Here is a 23,977-nt window from a genome sequence, read left to right as displayed (position 1 = left end):
CTCATACATTCATTTAAAAAAAATGGCCAAATTAGTGTTTGGCCCTTTAGTCTTTTGGTATAAAGTGTAAATCATTGTCATACATGAATTGTCTAATGTAAATTAGCTGAATATGAATAAGCTCCTTATTGCACAATTGCTTAAAGGGTATTCGTAATGATCTTACACTTTCAGGGATAGGACAACCAGTCTAGTGGACCTTTAAATTTATTTAATTTTAAATGATTTTTGCTTTCCACATTTGACTAGTGCCACGGACTTTGATCAGATGAGGCACATTAAACACTATTTTTATCATCAATTTTTCATAGTCACTTCACTATTCAGACCAGAAATAGTAATTCATAAAATTATGTGAAATTATTCGCTTTCTGACCTCTGTTCCCTCTCTGCTCTTTTTAAAATGTGCCCACGCTGCCAGCCAGATCAGCATCAGTTGGCTCTCCTTAAGCAAAGCAAAGCAATGTTTATTAATATAGCACTTTTTACAAGAGCTGTTGTCACAAAGCAGCTTTACAGAAAAATCAGCATTACAGAAAGAAAATCCAGGGCCGCGTCCCCATTAGCAAGCCGGTGGTGACAGTGGCAAGGAAGAAGAAGGAGGAAGAAACCTTGAGAGGAACCAAGACTCAGAAGGGAACCCGTCTTCCTCTGGTCAACACCAGATAGCAAACATTGTTAGTATAAAGTATTATAGTACAAAGCGGGAAAAAGAGGTGGAGCAATGGTTAATTTGATTAGTTTATGATTATGCAGTGGCAGCACCAACATCTGAGGGTCAGGACTGATCAGAGTTGTACAGCATGAAGCTCAATGGTGGTCAAGCCGGTCCAGAAGGCTGACGAGCAGTGAGCACCCGATCAAGGCAGAAGAGGCAATAGCATCAGACGCACAATATGGGCAGCTTTTCAACTCAGCAAAGAAAGGAAAAACACACAGAGTTAGTTCTGTGATAACAGATTACAGTATTAACAGAGCAGCAGAGACTCCGTCAGGTCTAGATCTGACAGGGAAAACTAATTACCAAAGGCTTGACTATACAAGGAAGTTTTTAGCCTAGACTTAAACACTGAGGCTGTGTCTGAGTCCCGAACATTAACAGGAAGATTATTCCGAAGCTGGGGGGATTTGTATGAGAAGGCTCTAGGTACTAGTAGTAAGCCAGCACCTTAAGGTGCTGTGAGCACCCCAGCTGAGAGGGAACGAGAGCTCGCTGCTCCGCCTCCTTGTCACCGCCCCCAGCTTGCAGCTTGGGACTTGTGCCGACTTCGAACTCCCCTTCACGTACACACACATCAAAGGCATATGGATCCTCAAGACTAAACTTGACTTAAACCATTTAAGTTGTTTACATATAGAAACAATTAAAATTACAAGTGTAATCTGTAGTGGCCATATGCCTGCATGATGCATGTGCATGCGAAGCAGGGCTGGATTCTGTATACTTCAGCTCATCAACAAATGCACATGTACAGCTGTCCATAAAGGGGCTCAAAGCACAATTTACATTTATGACAGAAGTGAATTACACTCTGAAACTGTTGGGGAACCCCAAGAGCACAAATACCAATTCTTGCATAATGTTGCTTTCATTTATTTGGCATTGTTGAGGCATGGCTACACTGCTGAGCAGGCTGTACTCAATACAAACTATTGTGTGCTCCCATATTAATACTGCTCCCTGAGACAGCAATCTACCACACATAATAAAGTAGTGTGTCTACTGTTAATATACTAAAAGCAGAGACAATTAGAAATGTCTTGTGAAATTTTCTGGCTCAGCCTGGTTTACTTCTGTGGCTGTCTGCATGTCTGTGTGCACAAGCAACAAAGCATTCAAGGGCATCATCACCTTTCTCTTCAACTTTGTTTTTCTGCTAATGTCTTCTTTCTGTTAAGTTTAAAGGATTATTGATATTTCTTTAATTTACATTGAACAAATGTTACATTCTCAAATAGGTTTTAAGGCATTTTAATGTTTTTCACACTAATGTACTACTTCTGTTAACAGTGAAAACATGAAAGTTTGCAATTAGTTGTATGTTCCATTAAAATCATCCTTTGAGTATAGATCACAATCTGTTGTATTTACTCTCCCAGTGAAGGCTAGGTTGTTGTAATACTGGGGAAAAATCTAGAAACTGTTTTATAACTGTAAAATGTCTTTTTTAAAAAAAATAAATAAATACACTATATTACCAAAAGTATTCACTCACACATCCAAATAATTGAATTCAGGTGTTCCAATCACTTCCATGGCCACAAGTGTATAAAACCAAGCACCGAGACATGCAGACTGCTTCTGCAAACATTTGTGAAAGAATGGCTCACTCTCAGGAGCTCAGTGAATTCCAGCGTGGTACCATGATAGGATGCCACCTGTACAAGAAGTCCAGTCGTGAAAGTTCCTCACTACTAAGTCAACTCCACAGTCCACAGTTCCACAGTCAACTGTCAGTGGTATTATAACGAAGTGGAAGCGATTAGGAATGACAGTAACTCAGCCACAAAGTGGTAGGCCACGTAAAATGACAGAGCAGGGTCAGCGGATGCTGAGGTGCATAGTGTTCAGAGGTCGCCAACTTTCTGTCAATCGCTGCAGACCTCCAAACTTCATGTGGCCTTGAGATTAGCTCAAGAACAGTGCATAGAGAGCTTCATGGAATGGGTTTCCATGGCTGAACAGCAGCATCCAAGCCTTACATCACCAAGTGCAATCCAAAGCATCAAATACAGCGGTGTAAAGCACCTCCACTGGACCCTAGAGCAGTGGAGACATGTTCTCTGGAGTGACGAATCACACTTCTCCGTCTGGCAATGTGCAGGACGAGTCTGGTTTTAGCGGTTGCCAGGAGAACAGTACTTCACTGACTGCATTGTGCCAAGTGTAAAGTTTGGTGGAGGGGGGATTATGGTGTGGGGTTGTTTTCAGGAGTTGGGCTTGGCCCCTTAGTTCCAGTGAAAGGATTTTGGCAATTTCATGCTCCTAACTTTGTGGGAACAGTTTGGGGATGGCCCATTTCTGTTCCAACTCGACTGCGCACCAGTGCACAAAGAAAGGATGAATTAATTTGGTGTGGAAGAATTGACTGGCCTGTACAGAGTCCTGACCTCAACCTGATTGAACATCTTTGGGATGAATTAGAGCGGAGACTGCGAGCCAGGCCTTCTTGTCCAACTTCAGTGTCTGACCTCACAAATGCGCTTCTGGAAGAATGGTCAAAAATTCCCATAAACACTTTCATAAACTTTGTTGAAAGCCTTGCCAGAAAAGTTGAAACTGTTATCACTGCAGAGGGTGGGCTGACATCATATTAAACCCTATAGATTAAGAATGGGATGTCGCTCAAGTTCATATGCGTGTGAAGGCAGACAAGCGAATATAGTGTATAGTTTGCACTATATATAGTGTACATAGTTTGCACAGTTCCATATATGCAAATAAATTTAGTTACATTTGTAATGTGTTCCATTTCCTCTCCCAGACTTGCTATATGTAAACTCAGTCAACAGTCCTGTGAGATTCTGCGGTCAGTTTTAGAATCACAAACCTCTTCCTTGAAAGAACTGGACCTCAGTGACAATGACCTGCAGGATCTAGGAGTGGAGCTACTCTCTGCTGGACTGAAGAGTTCACACTGTAAACTGCAGATACTCAGGTCAGATTTCTGTCAATTAATCACTAAATAATAAATGAGCTGTAATTCAGTATTTTCTATTCAAACAATCAAAAACAAGCTGAACTTTTAAGAGAACTGTTCTGTTTATGTAGTTACAATGATTATTGTTACAAATAATGCAACAGATACAATGTATATAGTTCCTCTAGCTTAAGCTAATTTGGAGTGAATCGTAAAATGGGGACAAACATCAGGATTTTATGCTTTGACACACAGTTGGTAATTCTCTCAACAGAGTCTTAATAATTATGAATCATTAGTACAACTATGAAAATAACATGTACAAATTGAAAAGGGTAAAGGTCCTACAACTGAACATTGTGGGAGTCCATAAAAAAGTTACATTTTAATATAAACTAATTAATGTTTTTGTTCTGTTTGATAAATAAATGTATCGTGTCTTTCACTGTCTGTCTTCATCTTCCTCGTCTCTTCCTGCAGATTATCTTTTTGTATGGTAACAGGGAAAGGCTGTTCTTATCTGGCTTCAGCTCTGTATTCGAACTCGTCATGCCTGAAAGAACTGGATCTGACCTACAATCATCCAGGAGTGGCTGGAAAGAAGCTGCTATCTGCTAGACTGGAGGATCCACACTGCTCACTCAACATACTCAGGTATGAGTTACTAAGGTCAAAGGTGTGTTTGTGTGTTTTGTGTGTGTGTGTGTGTGTGTGTGTGTGTGTGTGTGTGTGTGTGTAGCTCACTCTCCTAGATTCTCTGTCACACTTCACAGTGACATGGTGAGATTTATTACTGGAATGCGCACCAAGGAAATGTAACAGTTCAAATAAGAAACTTTATTATAATATTAGATTAAATAAATACTGTTGAAAAACAATATTAGGCTGTTTTGGGGTTCAGAACCAGCCAACAGCTCTGCACAACTCTGCCTTTAAACAAGGCTACTATTCTAAAGTTTAGAACTTTCATTATTATTATTTATAAAAGATGAAATTCTAAAATCAGGGGGTGCTGCAGCTCACTTCCTACATCCCTATCAGTCACCTTTTCTCTCACCACAGTGTGAAATTAATAAGCCCAGAGTGATAGCACAGAAAATGCAGCTCCATCGTTGAATTCAGAATGTGTTCTCTATCTCTCTCTCTCTCTCTCTCTCTCTCTCTCTCTTTCCATTCAATTTAAATTGCATTACTGACAAAACAAATATTAACAATTGTATAACACCATACACAGTGGCAATTCAAAGTGCTTTACACAAACACAGAAAAATACAAGCATTAAATAATATTAAATAATACAGTTTGAGGCATCTTAAGCACCACAGAACAGCTGTTGCAAAGATAGTTAGAAAAACCTAACTTAAAGAAATAACAATGTAGAAACAACATTAAAGGGAATATAAAACAAAAACCTTAAATGTTATTAGAATTAGCTTATCAAGGGTAAACTCCAGAAAACATTGAGTAACAACATAAAAGGAAATTTAAAACAAAGGACTTCAGTAGTATTAGAATTAGCTTATTAAGAGTAAAGTGCAGTAAGAAAGCATAAAAATAAAACGAATTTAAAACAAAGGATTTAAGTGTAATTAAAATTAGCTTATTGAATATTACTTGTGCCTATGATTGAACTCTAATAAAATTTATTATTATATTAGATTTGTAAGTCTTGAAGTTCAATCATAGACACATGCGTAATGTTTTTAACCCATATTTTTAAAATCCTTACATTTGGGGCACATCTAAGACCTTTTGGCAGTTTGTTCCAGTTGTGTGTGGCATAACGGCTAAATGCTGTTTCACCATGTATAGTTTGGACTCTCTTGGGCTCTACTAGCTGTGCTTGAATTCTGACTGCAATTTGGTTTATAGTATATACTGCATGCTTTTCCTCTCAGTCAATTCACTGTTAGGTTTTTTGTAAAAGGAGGTCCAGCTTCTACTATTCTGCTCTGTAGGGGTCTGCAGGACCATTTTGCCAATTTATTAATAGAAATATTAAATAGTGTTTAGCACAAACAGTAGTCCTGGGAGATCTAGTTTGTCTGTTTATTACTGATTTTTATTATTTTATTTCCTGTTTACTTTTATTTAATTAGCTCATATGTATTCCTTTCTTTAAGTTCCAAAAAAATAAACTTTGGCACAAAATAGAAGTCAATACACCATGAAAATATTTATTTATTTATATTAGACATGTAATTTTGGAATGATATGCAGGGTGTAATTTTTACCATTAGTACATAGGGGTGGGGGAAAAATTGATTCTTAGATGCATCGCAGTGCAGATGTGGACAATTCTGAATTGATTCACAAATGTCAAAAAACAATTTTCTACATTTTAATTGATAACATAATGTTGAGACAGTCTGTGACATGTACATTATATTAAAAGCTAGTGCAGGGGTCGGCAACCCAAATGTGAGCTATATTCGACAAAAATCAAACCAACTTGGGAGCCACAACATTTTGCGTCCATTTTACCATCTTGGCTGTACATGTGTCTCAGTATGTGCTAATGTCCTAGTGTAGGCTAAAAATATAATGCAAACAAAAACACAGACTTACTTTGCTCTGCTTTAAGTTTTATCTCAGTTGTAGCCACATTTCTTGCACCACCAGCTGAAAAATTTTCCACAAGAGTAGAACAGTTTCTTGTAAAACGTCTCTCAATGTTCTACTTTTTACGAGGCGTGAGAATGTAACTGCTGCACCATTTAAGGTGGAATGGGGAAATTTGAGCATGAAGCTGGAGAATGATAAACTGACTTCAGTTTCACGTTTTTCTAGTGTTTGACAGTTTCTCGTTGCAGATTAAATGGATCAGGAAACCAGCTTGAGTGGTTATAAATGCAAATAATTATTCACCTTCAAATTATCGATGTTTGTCTTAAATCTTTCTTTTTGCCTTTTCATTAGCTATTAGCTAGGTGAACTAGCAGCTATATGCTACATTAATTCCAGAGTATAAGATCATTTATTGTTAAAAATGTGTTAGAATGATAAGCAGAGCTTTATTTTACTGCAAGGTTTATTTTATTTTTATCTTGGTATCTAATTCTGATATAAAGCCGTGACAGGCCAGTAAAAGAGCTGCAGGTTCCCAACCCTTGAACTAGCAGATGGAAGCACTTTGGCTTCTATGGAGTTGAAAGGGGAAAACCATGTTACACATTTCCACCCATTTTCCTCCCGGTTGTACTTGCTGCAAACCAGAGGACCATCAAGCAAGCAATGTCAAATCCTCCACTTAACTCATAAAGGATGAAGTGAACTACAAACTCTTTCACAACTTTTATTTGCATCCATGCACAGTCTTTGAGAACCAGGGCTTTCTCTCTGTGTTGCACACTTTGGAGCCAAGATACAGTATCCAATCTCGAAGATATTTTACTGACACAACGACCCCCCCACTCTCTACAATGAGACCAGAACCGAAGTTATGAAATCACTAAATAAAACAGTTAGGAAAGCTGTAACACCTGTCACAGAGAAACGTTGATCCAGTTGATTTGGCACGTCTTCTGTTTGATTTACTAATAAAAGATATTGGAAATAAATTCATTACAGACTATTACAAATACCGTGCTTTAAAAGTTCGAAGTTGTCACACAGTGAGAAGAAAAGAAATTCTGTATAGAACAAATGCATCAAGAAGCATTGATAATCGTTTTCTAATCGCATCGCAGCCCTCTGAATCCAATTTTGGGGTGCCTAGAGATTCCCACCCCCATTGGTACAGTAATTTGGTAAAAATACAATTTGAACTATTTATTAATTTATTAATCTAGAATTTAAGATGAGACACATTAAATTACTCAGATAACTATTGTCACAGATTAATTGAAGTTTAATGATGGCTGTTGTTAGTCTATGGCTCCAGACCAGATTAATTATTTTTTTTAAGAATAGCCAATTGAAATAGAACTTCAAGATTTTGCCATGTCATTCAGTACACCATTAGGACAACGTGCTTTTTGTGGTCTGAGTTATTCATTTTCTCCTTGCATTCCTGCTCTGCAATTGAGAAGGCTTATATTATCCTTATAACAGTGAGATTTAGCTCTTCAAGCTTTTTGTTTAAATGGTTTTACTAAGGATTTATAGTGAACTCTGCTTTCCTGAAAAGTGTCTGGTAATGTATTATCCAAATATCAGCATTATGGTCCCTTTGTAAGGTTGTTTGAGAACTTGCTTTTTTGATTTATGTTTCTTTACAATATGCTTATGTTGCCAAAGCAGGTTATAATGCTTTAATGTTTCATAGTAACTGTTTTGGTTAGTGCTGCTTGGATTATAGTGCTTTTGATTTGACAGTTTTCAATTTTCTCAAAAGATCATACACCGTAGGACAAATCAATTTGATTTGAAATGTTTGTAAGGTCTGAACTGATGTGAAACTAAACTAAAATTGTGCTTTGCATTATTACATGTAAAGGATTTATTTGAGTTGAATAAATTGCCTGTGACCGCATTACTGTTGATTTAAATTATAATACCTGAAATGTTGCAAAATATTTAAAGTTAGCACTAGAAGTTTTGTAATAATAAAACTCTCTAAACCATATTTGAAATGTGGAGTTTGCAAAGAAATGTTGATTACCTTCTTTTTGCTGACATGACCATGTAGGGATAAATAAAAATAGGCAGGTACAATCACAACACATGCACACAAAATCCTGAATATAATATCACACAACACATTAAATAGCAAAACATTACATCTTATCATGAAATGCATGTAATTTAATGTACACCTTGTTCCTTACACAGTTCACATAAATGTGTAAATGTGCACTAGCAGAGCAGACTGATCAGTCTCAGCACTCAAAACTTTTTTTCTCACATATCTTGTTCTGCTTTTGTTTCTTCTGTACAGATGATTTCCAATGATGTAGCCGAGTAAACTCAGAAATACAACCCCATTTCCAAAAAAGTTCAAAATTCAACAATGTGCAAATCATTTAAACCCTTTATTTCATTATAAACACTTGTATTATACACGTTTATATTATATTACTTTTATATTATATTTCATGTATAAACACTATAAAGACAACATATCAACATATAAAAAAAACTTTAATTGTTTTTTGAAAACTTTATGCCTATTTTGAATTTGATGCCAACAAAACATTCCAAAAAAGTTGGGACGGGGGCATGTTTACCACTGTGTTTTATCACCTGTGTGAAATGTTGCAGTGCAGTGATTTCCACCACCTGAGGGCCCGAAGATCACGGCCAACAAATGCTGTTTTTTGGCCTTGTCCCTTGTGTACAGAGATTTCTCCAGATTCTCTGAATCTTTTACATGTTATTATGTACTGTAGATGATGAAAAGCTAAAGTTCTTTCCTGTTTTATGTTGAGAAACATTATTCTTGAATTGTTGCACTATTTGATCATGCAGTCTTTCACAGAGTGGTGAACCCCTCCTCATCTTTACTCCTGAAGGACTCAGCCTCTCTGGGATGCTTTTTTATACCCAAATCATGTTACTGACCTGTTGCCAATCAACCACCAGGTGTTTTTTTTAGCATTACATAACTTTAGCAGCCTTTTGTTGCCCCCATTCCAACTTTTTTGGAACGTGTTTGGGACATCAAATTCAAAATGGGCCTATATATTTCAACAAACAATAAAATTTCTCAGTTTGATATGTTGTCTTTGTACTATTTTCAATGAAATATAGAATTTAAATGATTTGCACATGATTGCATTTTGTTTTTATTTACATTTTTCATGGTGTCCCAACGTTTTTGCAAATATGGTTTTATTTTCAGATTGGTAATGTGGATATACAAAAAGTAACTCAATTACTCAGGTTTTTTCCCCAATAAGATACTTATTTACTCTTACTTGAGTAATTTCCTTTATTAATAATTTTTAAATATTTTTAGTTACTCAATTAAATTATAAAACATATAAAACATATAAATATTCTCACTTTTCCCACACACATTGCTAGTTGAAGCTGAAATATTCAGATCAAATTATATATATATATATATATATATATATATATATATATATATGTATATATATATATATATATATATATATATATAATACTAACGGCAAAAAATAAAAATATAAACAATTATAAATAAAAAAGCAAAATGATTTACTCTGTAAGGATACCTTACCTGAATTGCACATGGAGTTTTGCACATGATGTACTGATTTATATTGCACAGGGGAATGGTGAGGAGTTAACAATATAAGCATTAAGAATAGAAAAAGCAAAAATTGTTTACATTATAGAGATATTTTTAAAGTATTGCACATGGAGCATTCATTATATTGCACACAGGAACTGGTGATGAATTTCACAGTTTATGTTCTGTAGGTGTGTGAGGTCTAATGGGGGTGAAGGAGGGTTCAGCTTGGAGCAGTGCTGTTTGTACAGTCTAACAGCAGCAGGAAGGAAGGACCTGCAATAGTGCTCCTTCACACATTTGGGGTGAAGTCAAGTCAAATTTATTTATATAGCGCCTTTTACAACAGATGTTGTCACAAAGCAGCTTTACAGAGAATCCGGGTCCGCTCCCCCAGTGAGCACACCTTGGCCACAGTGGCAAGGAAAAACTCCCTCAACAGGAGGAAGAAACCTCGAGAGGAACCAGACTCAAAAGGGGAACCCATCCTCCTCTGGTCGACACCAGATAACAGCACAGACACAAAACAGTATAGTGGATACAGTTTTACACTTCTGTACATTGCGCCAGCCGCATCAGATCCCCCTGGGACGTGGTTGAGTGGTGTTCACATCAGACCTTCTTAGGACAGGCAGCCGCTCAGCTCAGGGAAAGAGAGGGGGAGGGGGGAAGAGGGGGGGAGGGGAGGGGATAAGGGGGACAGATAGTTAGTTCAGTTCCGAGATTACCATAGGACTCTCTGTCCCAGATCTGCATCTTTTTCTAACAGGAAAACAAATTATCCAAAGGCTATAAAAAATTGGGCCAATGTGGTCAAATTTCCTGGTTTTGGTGAGAACTCTGGCTGTTAAGGTTTTGGCCGGAACAACCAGAAACAAGAGTGTTACAGTAATCTAACCTGGACATGATAAAGGCGTGAATTAACGTTTCTGCATTCTGTAGTGACAGTGCATTTCTTAATTTAACAATGTTATGAAGGTGGAGGAAAGCTATTCTGGTAATATTGGTAATATACTCATCGAAGGCCAGATTGGGATCGATCATGACACCAAGGCTTTTTACAGATGTGCCTGGTGCAATTGAGAAACTATTGTGATTAAGAGTTAACGTAGATTATTCCTGGCAGCTTTTGGACCAAGAAGAAGAACTTCTGTTTTGTCCGAGTTTAGTAAGAGGAAGTTACTTGACATCCAGTCTTTAATATTAATCTTATGAAGTTCAATTTTGTCCTCTGGTTTAGCTGAAATATACAATTGTGTATCATCGGCATAGCAGTGGAAACTGATGCCATGTTTTCTAATGATGGTACCTGGTGGTAGCATATATAAGGTAAATAATATGGGTCCTAAGGGGGTCCTGTGGAACACCATACTTTACTCTTGTGAGAGCTGATGGTTCACCATTTACATTAACAAACTCATAGTGATCACTAAGGTAAGATTTAAACCATGAAAGAGCTTTACCTGTCTGCTTGTAGTTTTTCAAGCCTGTCTAATAGAATGCAATGGTCTATTGTGTCAAAGGCTGCACTAAGATCAAGTAAAACCAGTAAGGATATGTTTCCTTTGTCAGTGGATAAGAAAAGATAATTTACAATTTTCACTAATGCTGTTTCAGTACTATGGTGAGGCCTTAAACCAGACTGAAATTTTTCATATATATCACTCCTATGCAGATGGGAACATAATTGTTTTGCCACGGCTTTCTCTAAAATTTTTGATAAAAAGGGAGGATTTGAAATAGGTCTACAGTTTGATAACTCAGAGGGATCAAGACTAGGTTTCTTAATTAGGGGTTTAATTACACCTAATTTAAGAGACTTCGGAACATAGCCGAGGCTGAGAGAAGAGTTTATTACAGATAGAAAAGACTTGGTTATTTCTGGCAAAATGTCTTCAAGTAAATCTGTAGGAATTGGATCTAGTATACAAGTTGTTGTTTTTGAAGATGAAATAATTTGGACCAGCTCTGTTTGTTGGAGTAAAGTAAAAGACTCCAGCGTCTCTGTAGTGATTATACTGCACTCTAGATCTAAATTAGGTTTATAGGACACTGCACTTGTTAGCTGCGCATTTTGAATTTTGTGCCTAATCAATTCAATTTTATTATTAAAGAATTTCATGAAGTCAATGCTGCTGTAGGTTGATGGTATCTGGGCTTCAGTAGCTGCTTGATTATTTGTCAATTTAGAGGTTGTACTGAATAGTAGTATAGGATTATTCTTGTTATTTTCAATCATTGACGAGAGACAGGCTGAACGTGCTGACTTTAGTGCTTTTCTATAGTCTATAAGACTCTCCTTCCAGGCAGATAGAAAAACCTCAAGTTTAATCTGACGCCATTTACGCTCTAAACGCCTAACAGTCTGTTTCATAGCTCGAGTATGATCATTGTACCATGGAGCGAGCCTTTTCTGCCTTATTCTTGTACTTTTTAGTAGAGTCACATTATCTAAAGTAGAGCGAAAAGTGTCCTCCAAACATTTAGTCAGCATATCTAAATCATTAGGTTCAGACAGACAGCTAATTAAGGATGAACGATCTGGAAGGTTTTCAATAAAGCCATTGGGTGTAAATGATGTTATAGTACGTTTAACACTATAGCATGTGGATGAACATATATTACGACTAAAATTGATTTCATATGAGATTAAGTAGTGATCTGACACTGCTGTGGTCTGAGGAAGGATGGCCAAATCCTTAATGTCTATACCTAAGGTCAATATTAAGTCTAGAGTGTGGTTACAGTAATGAGTAGGCCCCATAATATTTTGAGTGAAGCCAAAACAGTCTAAAATAAATACGAATGTCCTTACTTAGTAGATTCTGTGGTTTGTCTATGTGGATATTAAAATCTCCAACAATTATTACTTTATTCAAGATTGTTATTAAACTAGATAACAGGTCAGTAAATTCCTGTAAAAACTCAGAGTAAGGCACTGGTGGCTTGTAGGTTATGATGAGCGAAAATGAGCTCTCATTTGTTCTTCAATTGCTAGCATTGAGAAACTGAATTTCAAAAGAAGAAAAACTACGGTCTGCTTTCTGGTTTATTCCTAAAGTATTGGTGTAAATGGTTGCTATGCCTCCACCCCGACCATTTAAGCGAACACTATGTACCTAGCTATAGCCTGTCGGGGTGGCTTCATTTAAAGCTAAGTACTCTTCAGGTCTAATCCACGTCTCTGTTAGACACAGAGCATCAAAGTCGTGATCAGTAATAATTTCATTTACAACGACAGCTTTAGGTGTGAGAGATGTTATGTTAAGGAGTCCTAGTTTTAGACCAAAGGTGTGGTCATTGCAGAGTGGTACAACTGGTCTGATATTAATCAAGTTACTAAAGCAAACATTTCGAGGCTTTGTGATGCTTTGTTTTATTCGGGGAACAGATACAGTCTCAATTGGCATTTGTATTCATAGAATAAGTATTTTTATCAGCACTTGCCTTATTTATAAAAGTGCTAGTAATCATCTTATTTTCAGTACTAACACTAGCATTGTAAGCTGTAGCGCTTCTATTTTTGACGCCACTTACGTGGCCTTCACTGTGTAGTCAGTGAATGGCCCTCTCAATGTTCCCAGGGAGGACAACAGATCCGGGATGACTAGGGTGGAGGCCATCCCTCCGGTAGAGTGCTGGCTGTTCCCAAAACGAGGCCCAGTTGTCAGTGGCATGAGACAGTGGCATGGGTGTTTTTAACCTTTACTTTTACATGGTGGACAATAGAACTACCGATAACATAAATAGAGTCCTGTGTAGAGGGACGAGGCACTGGGGCGGGTGACGATGTCCGGGCACTGGGGCGGGCGGCGAGGAAGCTCGAGACATAGGCGTGGGCGTAGGTGGTGAACTGAGGGCGGCAAAACGGTTGCCAGAGGTGAATATCGGCTGGGGTGGCGGTGAGAGTCTGCAAGGCCCTCTGCGGCGCTGGCATTCCCCGGGACCATGTGGGGCTGGCGTGAGAATGGTGTCTCCCGCCGTGCGGAAAGACGAGGCTGGCGAAACCATTGAGGGGGAAACTTCCCGGGCGGCTTCAAGCATCAACTTCCACCGAAGGAGTTCGTCCTGCTTCTTCAGGAGGGTGGCGATCTGCCAGTCCAGGTGGGCCAACTCTGAGCTCAGTGCCTGGAGAGCTTGTTCTTGGGAGGACACCATGGTGGATGGGCTGAGGAAGTATCTATGAGTGAGACAGAGAGAGGGAGAAGACAAAATAAGAGGGAGAGGCGTGAGTGGGTTAGCGGCCTGCTAACTGTAGAATATTCAAGTAATTTTCAAGTAAAGTTTGGACGCTGCTCGATCTGAAGTTCTAAGGTATGCTGCTCTCTGTCGCTCGCAGTGACGTGCTCTCTGTTGCAGCCTGGCACTGAAGGAGCTCTCCAGTGCTGCCAGTGTCTCACGCATAAGGTGGGAGCTATTTTCCAGCATCAATGCTAGTCTGGCTAACATCATCCTGTCTCCCACCACCTCCACTCGGGGCTTCCCAGGACAGAGCTGGCCTTCTTAAAGAGTCTGTCAAGTCTCTTCCTGTCTGCAGTTAAGATGCTGCTACCGCAGACACTCCATTAAAGATGGCTGATGCCACCATGGTGTCGAAAAAGGACTTCAGGAGCGCCTCCTGCACTCCAAACATCCTCAGTCTCCTAAGCAGGTATAGTCTGCTCTGGCCTTTCCTATAACGTACACTAGTGTTGTCTGACCAGTCCAGTGTGTTGTTGAGTTGAAAACCCAGGTACTTAAAAGATTCCACTCTCTCAATTTCAATTCCCTGGATGTTTACTGGTGGAGGGAGGTCTGCGTCTGCGAAAATCCACCACCATCTCTTTGGCCTTCCCTGCATTGATCAGGATGTGGTTCCTCAGACACCAGTCCACAAAGTTTTGGGTCAGTTCTCTGTACTTTTTCTCTTTTTCGTCTGTAATGAGTCCGATGACTGCTGAGTCATCAGAGAACTACTGTAAATGGCAGTTTGGTGAGCTGTACATGAAGTCTGCAGTGTACAGGGTGAAGAGGAATGGTGCAAATCCTGCGGGGCCCCTGTGCTGCTGACCACCATGTGCCCTCACACACTGTGGTCAGTTGGTGAGGTAGTCAAGATCCAATTTGATAGGTGGTGATCCACCCCTTTGTGCTCTCCAGCTTTTTCCTCAGGGGCCTAGGCTGTATGGTGTTAAAAACACTGGAAAAATCAAAGAACATGATTCTCACAGTGCTCAGTAGCATGGTCCACTAATTAACAACTTACTGTTAACATGGCGGATAAAAGAAGAACTAACCAAAAACACAACTGAATGGCACAAAGTTTCCCCAATTTTTCATAATTATACAACCCCAGTTTCGAAAATAGTTGGGATGCTGTGTTAAATGTAAATAAATGTGAATAAAAACAGAACACAATGATTTGCAAACCTAATAGACCCATATTTTATTTACAATAGAACATAGAACAGATATCAGATGTTGAGACATTTTACCACTTCAGGAAAAATATTAACTTGATGGCAGCAACAAAAGTTGGGGCAGGGCCATGCCTACCATTGTGTAACATCCCCTCTTCTTTTAACAACAGTCTGTAAATGTCTGGGAAGTGAGGAGACCAATTGCTGGATTTTGGTAGAGGAATGTCAGCCTATTCTTGTTTGATATAGGATTCTAGCTGCTCAACAGTCCTGGGTCTTCTTTGCCAGATTTTTTGTTTCATGATGCGCCAAATGTTTTCTATTGGTGAAAGGTCTGGACTGAAGGTAGACCAGTTTAGCACCCGGACTCTTCTTCTGCAAAGCCATGCTGTTGTGATGGATGCAGTATGTAGTTTAGCATTGTCTTGCTGAAATATGCAAGACCTTTCCTGAAAGAGATGCTGTCTGGATGGGAGCATGTGTTGGTCTAAAACCTCTAAAACTGTTCAGCATTGATAGTGCCATTCCAGATGTGTAAGCTGCCTGCAGCATAGGCACTAATGCAACCCCAGACCATCAGAGATACAGGCTTTTGAACTGTGCACTGATAACAAGCCGGATGGTCCCTCTCCTCTTGAGTCTGCAGAACACGGCATCCATGGTTTCCAAAAAGAATTTAAAATTTTGATTCATCTGACCACAGAACAGTTTTCCATTTAAATAAGCTTTAGCCCAGAGAAGATGACAGCATTTCTGGATTGTGTTGACATATGGCTTTGTCTTTGTGTGAAACAGCCACAGACAATGATTTCTGGAAGTGTTCCTGAGCCCATGCAGTGATTTCCTGTACAGAATCATGCCTGTTTGTAATGTAGTGCTGCCTGAAGGCCTGAAGATCACGGGCATCAAATATTGACCATTTGCCTTATCCCTTGCATACAGGAAATTCTCCAGATTCTCTGAATCTTTTGATGATATTATATACTATAGATGGAGGAATATCCAAATTCTTCACATTTTTTTCTGAAATTCTTCCACGATTTTTAGGCACAGTTTTTCACAATGGTGAACCTCTTCCCATCTTCGCTTCTGAGAGACTCTTCCTCTCTAAAATGCTCTTTTTATACCCAGCCTTGTGAGTTTACATTTTATTTTACACAGCATCCCAACTTTTTTAGAATTGGGGTAGTAAATTACATTCTGCCAACAAGTCTTTCTCCTTTCCACAATGGCAACAAAATGTAATACATGTTTTGGATGATATTTTCGATTAATCAGACCTTTGGACATTCCACGACTTAGATGCATTTTATAGTATACCAGGTTTTTCATTTTTTCTCTATCTTTGCCTATGCTGTTCCTTAAGGCTTCACTTAACCCTTACACTAAATAAAGCCCAGGAACTAGAGGATGCGTATCCTAAGTTTATCTTATTATGTATACTACGTGAGGTATATAAACCTTTGGGTCTACAAACAATATGGGAAAAGAGCTAAAAAGTGCTCAAGATCAGATCAGTGGGTAAACCGTATGGAATAACATCACATCGGCCTCTAAAAATCCTAACCCACAACTTATTCATTAAAATTTTTTCCACAGATTCTATTCAACTCCCTGCAGATCCTACCAAATGTGCTTTACTCCATCTCCCTTTTTGTCCTGATGTTTGATAATGGTAGATGTTTACAAATGTACTGGGAGAGCTCAAATGCGCGTATGTTTTGGACTGAGGTTTCTGTTACATTGTCAGACATTCTCTATGAAACTACCAAATAGTCCAAAGTTCTAAATGATGACTCTGAATGTAATGTTAATTGTGCTAAAAAAGCAAATCTGGTTGGCACAAAAAAAAAATCTTTACACTGGAAACTTTTGCTGGCAGCAATAGATCCTCACCTTTGTGGAAATTGTTAATATGGAACTTTCAACTGCAAGGATCCATGGTGCTAGTTGGAGGATTTTGAACACTTTGGAAAGTGCAGCTAAGAGGATTGGTAACTTATTGTGAAACATATTTTCTTTTTTAACAGCATTATTGTACTGGTTTGTTTTGTATCGTATATGTGTCAAAGGGTTTTTTTTAATTGATTAAATTCATGTGGGTGGGGAATGGTGGGGGACTGGGTGCTCCATTTTGCTGTAGTTGTTTTTCGCCTACTGTATTTGATATTATTAAGAGCTTTATCTTAAAAATAAAAACATTTGATCGCAAAGATAAATTATTGATAAAGCACTTTTTGTTGTGTATGTGTGTATCTGTCGCAATAAAACTGACTTTTATAGTCTGTCGCTGTGTCCCACCTGCAGTGCTATAATGGTAGAAATGTGGAGCACATGTGGATTAACTCCAATGAAACAAAAACATCCCAAAGAAAGAAACATTTTAACAATGTGCAGAGGCCCAAAGAAGATTAAACTTGTAATCAGTCCAGCTCAGAACAAACAGAAAGACACAATTTTCTCTCCTCATGCAGCAAATCTGAAGATTTTTACAGTTAATTTAAAACTTATATCCATCATTTGAAGAGAATATGATTAATACTGAAACTGAAGATATGATACACATGTTTAGGAGAGACACCATAATGTGTTAAATCAGATAAATATGTTTACAGCTGTTACACACATAGAGAAAAGAGTGAAACGCAATATTAAACTAACCACATATGTTATTTATTTAAGTGTGTATGTGTGTGTGTGTGTGTGTGTTTATAGATGTTTTGATTTTACCCTATTGACATATAGATATAAATATTTTTTTTCTTTCTTTTATATATTCTTTTTTTTAGCATCATCTTCATATTAAGTTTCTATTCATCACTTTGGCAACAGTTACAGTTGATTCTAATACAGCTATTAGAATTAGGATTTTAAATACAGAGAGAGAAACAGTGAGAGAGACAAAGAGAGACAGAGACTAACAGAGAGAGGCAGACAGAGAGAGACAGAGTGGAAGGTGAGAACATTTAAATGAATATATTAATGTGTGTGTGTGTGTGTGTGTGTGTGTGTGTTTAGACTGGAATATGGAGGTGAGATCAGAATCACACCAGGACTGAAGAAATGTAAGTACACACACACACACACACACACACACACACACACACACTAATCTCTCTCTTGTGTGCAGATTCCTGTCAGTTCACTCTGGATCCAAACACAGCCTACGCAGACCTCACTCTGTCTGACGGGAACAGAAATGTGACACATGTGGAAAGGCATCATGCTTATCACTCGTATCCTGATCATCCAGAGAGATTTGATGGGTGCTGGCAGGTTTTGTGTAGAGAGAGTGTGACTGGACGCTGTTACTGGGAAGCTGAGAGGAGCGGGATGGTTCATATAGCAGTTACATATAAATCAATCAGCAGGAAAGGAGGCAGCGATGACTGTGGGTTTGGACGGAATGAAAAGTCCTGGAGTCTGAGCTGCTCTAATAACAGTTACTCTGTCTGTCACAATAATAACATCACTGCTGTCTCTGCTCCTTCCTACAGCTGTAAGAGAGTAGGAGTGTATGTGGACTGTCCAGCTGGCACTCTGTCCTTCTACAGCATCTCCTCTGATACACACACACTGACACACTTACACACATTCTACACCACATTCACTGAACCGCTCTATGCTGGATTTACAGTCTGTTCTGACGCCTCATTGTATTTGAGATAGAATAACCTCCTCTAAAATAACTAGAGCCCATGAAAACTTTTTGAAAAAACTGAATTCTCTCTCACTGTATGTCTCTGTCTCTCACCTTCCTCTCTCTTTCTGTCTCTCTCTCTGTCTCGTTCACCTTCCTCTCACTCTCTGTATCTCTGCCTGCCTGTCTCTTTAATTTTCTTTCTATCACTTCAAATCTCTCATTTTCTCTATCACTGTCTGTCTCTCTTTCTCTCTCTCTCTCTCCTACTCTTTAAAGGTCTCAAATCTACACTTTTTTTCACTCTGAGCTCCACTTGTAACGTTTGTGTGGCTTTGTGTATAAAAACAGCCATATTTCATTTATACATGATCATTTCTCTTCATTCTCTATAAATAAACAGTCGGTATTTGTTTCTGTGCCTTTAAGATTGATATATGTAAATGGCCTCTGTTCAGATTGGCTGTATTGTGCCTCATTTAAAAAGCAGTTCAGTCTGTATTTCTCTGATAGGGAGATGATGGTTCAGATGGAGATGATGTACAGAATCAGTGGAAGATCTTCAATAAAGACATGATCAATAATTAAGTATGTTTAATAAAGTATTAATAAAATTCACATCTGATTTATTTACACTTGTACAGATAACATAAACTGAGTTTAAAATAAAACAAACAATTTTTGGGTTAGCTTGTGACTAGTGGATAAGGTCATGGCTAGTGAGTTATTTCACAGCTAGCAGGTAAGGATGCAGCTAGTGAGTTATTTTGCAGCTAGCAGATTAATTAATGACTAGCAGGTTATTTTATGGCAGCAGGTTAGTCCATGGCTAGCAAGTTAGCTTGCAGGTAGCAGGCAAGGTCATGGTTAGCAGGTTAGGTCTTGTCTAGCATGTTAAGTCATGGCCAGCCTGTTACCTCGTACCTCTTAGGTTGTGGTTTTAGAAAGTGGGTTATGTTATAGCTAGTAGGTTAGAATGCAGCTAGTGGGTAAGATTGTGGCTAGCGTGTTTGGTTGTGGCTAGCAGGCTATTTCGCAGCTACTATCTAATGTAGTGGGTAGCAGTTTAGCTCATAATTAGCAAGTTAGATTGTGTCTATCAGGTAGATCATGACTAGCTAGTGGTGAGTTAGCTCAGTGGGTTAGATTACGGCTGACGAGTTAGGTTATGGCTGGTGGGTTAGGTCATGGCTAGCAGGTCATGTCATGGCTAGCAGGTTACGTTGTGGCTAGCAGGTTCATTACTGGCATGTTGTGTCACAGCTAGCAGGTTAGGTTACAGTTAGGTCATGGCAAGTGGGTTAGCTCACAGCAGCTAGAAGGTTAGCTTGAGGGTAGTGAATTATAGCATGGCTTGCTGCTTATTTAATGGCGAGCAGGTTAAGTTGTGGCTAGCAGGTTCATGACTGGCCTGTTGTGTCACAGCTAGCAGGTTAGGTTACAGTTAGGTCATGGCTAGTGGGTTAGCTCACAGCAGCTAACAGGTTACGATGAAGGTAGCAAGTTAGAGCATGGCTTGCTGGTTATTTCATGGCTAGCAGGTTATTTCATGGCTAGTGGGTTAGGTCATAGGTCATAATGTGCATGTTAGGTAAAGGTTAATAGGTTAGTTTGCTGCTTGCAAGTTAGCTTGCAGCTGACAAATTAGATCATGACTAGCACATTATGTGGTGGCTAGTAGATCAGATTGCAGCTAGCACATTAGGTCATGGCTAGTCGTTTAGCTTGCAGCTAGCGGGCTAGGTTCTGGCTAGTGGATTTGATCATGGCTAGTGAGTTAGGTCATGGCTAGCAGGTCATCTCACAGCTATTGCATTACATTGTGGTTAGCGGGTTAGAGTAGCATGTAGGGTAATAGCTTGTAGGTTATTTTGCAGCTAGCAGGTTAGGTCATGGCTAGTGCATTAGGCCATGATTAGTGTTTTTTTGTTGTAAATTTAATAACGTGTCTTCCATTAGCAATACTTAACTGCATAAGACTATCATAAGCATTATTTAATCACAATTGACCAATAATTAATGCTGTATGTGATCCTTAAACGTTTTAAAAACACTATTATTTAAACTACTTATTTTAGCTGTTATCTTAATTAATATTTAAACCATTCCATAATTGTAACATAAAACTTCAATTATTGGATACCTAATGATATAATTTTAACGATTTTTAATTATAATGTTATTTTATATATGTATTTATTTATGCAGATGAATGATAAAGTTAGATTAATTAAAATGTTATTTTTCTAATAAGTAGATAATTGCTAAGTAATAAGTAGATACTGCTGAGCTGCTGGTGTACCATGTGGAGATGCCATATGTAAGCACGCTTTCAATAGAGCAGTGGTGGTAAGAAATCAGAAGCTTCTCTTGCAGGTTGTTTTCCTGAGGATTCTTAGAAAGTAGAGTCGCTGCTCTGCCTTTTTAACCAATGCCATGGTGTTCATAGTCCAGGAGAGATCTTCACAAATGTGTGTGCCCACGCATCTGAAATCATGTACTCTTTCCACAGAGTCCCCGTTGATGTATAATGGGTTAGGTTTTGTAGAGTTCTTTCTGAAGTCTATGATGAGTTCTTTAGTTTTTGAGGAGTTCAGTGTGAGATTGCTCTCTGAACACCACAGAGCCAGTCCGTGGACTTTAGATCTCTGTAGGCTTTCTTGTCTCCTCCAGAGGTAAGTCCAATTACCGCTGTGTCGTCCGCGAATTTGATTAGAGTGTTGGTGGGAGGGGTGGGGCCACAGTCATGACTGTAGAGGCCGTAGAGAAGGGAGCTCAACACACAGCCCTGTGGTGCACCGGTGCTGAGTGAGCTTGTGGTGGAGAGGTGGGGGGCAAGTCTAACAGTCAAAGTGCGGTTGGAAAGGAAGTCCTTGATCCGGTTGCTGGTGGGTTGGGAAAGTCCAATGTCAGTTAGCTTATTGACCAGTCTGCCTGGGAGGAGTGTTTTAAAGGCAGAGCTAAAGTCTATGAAAAGCATTCTCCCCTGGCGTTTATGGTGGGTTGGGGCAGTGATGTCTTTCATGGACCTGTTTACCCTGTAGGAGAATTGGTGTGGGTCGAAGCTTGGTGGGAGGCTGGCTTTGATGTGCTGCAGGACCATCCTCTGAAAGCACTTTATTATGACATGTGTGAGTGCATCATTGATGATGATGTGATGTTACATCATCAGGGCCAGCAGTTGTCCTCAGGTTCACAGTTTTGAGCACACGTCTGACCTCATGCTCCTGTACTGTGAGGGTGTGGTTTTTGGGAGCTGGTGGCAGGACTGAGTCTGAATCCACTGATGTCACCTCGTAGCAAGCAAAGAAACAGCAAAAAGTTCCTCTGCTAGTGAGGCATCTCCTTTGGCGGCTGTGCGGTTGCTGGTCTTGTGGTTTGTGATGTGCTGTATGATGTCCTTGTGATGTCCTGCCACACCCGCCTTGGGTTGTTGTTGGTGAAGTGGTCCTTAATTTTCCTCTTGAAGTCTGCTTTGGCCTCCCTAATGCCTTTCTTCAGGTTGGTGCTGGAATAGTCCTTCTCGTTGGTTAAGTAGTGATCAGACTGGCCTAGTTGAGGGAGTAATGTTGTCATATGTCCGTTCTTAATGTTTTAATAGACTTTGTCCAGAGTATTTTTCCCCCTTGTAACATATTTGATGTATTGGTGAAATTTTGGGAGAACTGCCTTTAAATCTGTGCGATTAAAACCTCCAGCAATTATATGGGCTGCTTCAGGGCAAATACACTGTTGTGAATCAATAGCACTGAACAGTAATTGCTTTTTGCATTGTTTTATGAAATTCACTAGCATAATGCTAATTTCTATTAGTCTTTCAATGAGAATCCCTATGTAATATTATCATCAAGCTAACAGTTGTGTCTGTGTTTTTAGCATGCTCCATCTTAAACACAGACAATTAAAGCTTGCAACAGACATTCAAGTAACATTTTCCTTTTTTTGACTTGTTGGAGTTTTACAGTGTCTCTGGAATCTGGTCAAACTTGGTACTATTCATAGACTACAGTCGAATGCTTGTGTTCAGTGGTTAGTCGACGATATCATGTAGCACCCAATGTTTAACCATTTCAAACCCAAATTAGGCTCCAAAGCACAAAAATATGATCTGTTCTTATTCTAAACCCAACCATAAGTGATCAATCAAATGTTCAGAATTGTTTATAATGGCTGATGTCCAATACAAAGCATGTTGGTAGCAATATTTCAGTATTTACATATAACAATTTTAAGAGCTACTGGAAGAAAATCTGAACACAATTTGTATTTACAGGGAAGTGTTTTGCATTTCAGGAATGCAGTTCATTAATAAAGTGATGCTTCAAAACATTACGTATTTAAAGATTCTCATACACATGAATGTATTTTTAGACCATATATTTTTTATATATATTTTGAGTGCATGACTGTGTGGAAATCATGCACTCTAGTGGCACTCACATTAGTATCGGCCAGTATTTGCTTATTTAAAAATCATTTGCATTGGGCTGATGCTGAGATTTGACCAATATTTCGAACCGATATTTGACAACACATTTATTGTATGCTAGAAGAGCACGATTAACATTAAGACAACATTGGCTGCACTACAGCAGCACAGTTACATTTCTCCCACAGCAATGTGCACACATGCAAAACCTGCAGCTACTCAAGTAGGTAGCTTCATTCATAAAACTCTAGGCTGGACGTTTTGATAGCTTAAATCTCCTTATCTGCATCCCTTATCAGGCAAAATATTAGTTTACTGCCTCACTCCTTGCTGTTTTGAAGCTGAAAGTGGCTAGGCTAGTAACATTACCTCAGCTAACTTAACTTTAGCATCTGTCTGTTCACCTGAAAAACTGGCTTTAATTTAATGTAGTCGTGGCAAAATGCTGAGATTCCCTGCTGTGACATGCTGAGGAATTGAACTGTGCTTATGATGCACTGGTGCCAGTGTGTAGAGCTCAATTAAAAACAAGGGTTTTGAAAATTTGGACACTATGTGCATCTGGTTTGTGGTGGCCTTTACAGAAGGCATTTTTGCAAGCTGAAGATATAAAGATATATACATTTAAACATTGGATATCAGCATTTGCCCAGAATTCCCATAATCAGTGCATCCCTAAAAATTAGACAATAAGGCAAAAATATAGTATCA

At 38.8% G+C, this 23,977-nt stretch overlaps 1 protein-coding gene across 1 annotated transcript in view; it reads left to right on the top strand.

Moving 5' to 3' along the window:
- LOC118803541 overlaps nt 1–18,979 on the top strand; it is a 50,189-nt gene extending 31,210 nt beyond the window's left edge. Inside the window, exons 12-15 of the mRNA XM_036564031.1 lie at nt 3,486–3,659; nt 4,122–4,295; nt 18,216–18,262; nt 18,328–18,979. Of these exons, the coding sequence (XP_036419924.1) occupies nt 3,486–3,659; nt 4,122–4,295; nt 18,216–18,262; nt 18,328–18,866 (934 nt within the window). The 3' untranslated portion in view covers nt 18,867–18,979. The remainder of the gene's footprint in view (nt 1–3,485; nt 3,660–4,121; nt 4,296–18,215; nt 18,263–18,327) is intronic.
- Nucleotides 18,980–23,977: the final 4,998 nt, after the last annotated feature.

Source organism: Colossoma macropomum, unplaced genomic scaffold (genome assembly GCF_904425465.1).
Source record: "Colossoma macropomum unplaced genomic scaffold, Colossoma_macropomum, whole genome shotgun sequence".
Lineage (NCBI taxonomy): Eukaryota > Metazoa > Chordata > Actinopteri > Characiformes > Serrasalmidae > Colossoma > Colossoma macropomum.
The sequence above is the reverse complement of the archived record's forward strand: the minus strand, read 5'-3'. Positions and strand labels throughout refer to the sequence as shown.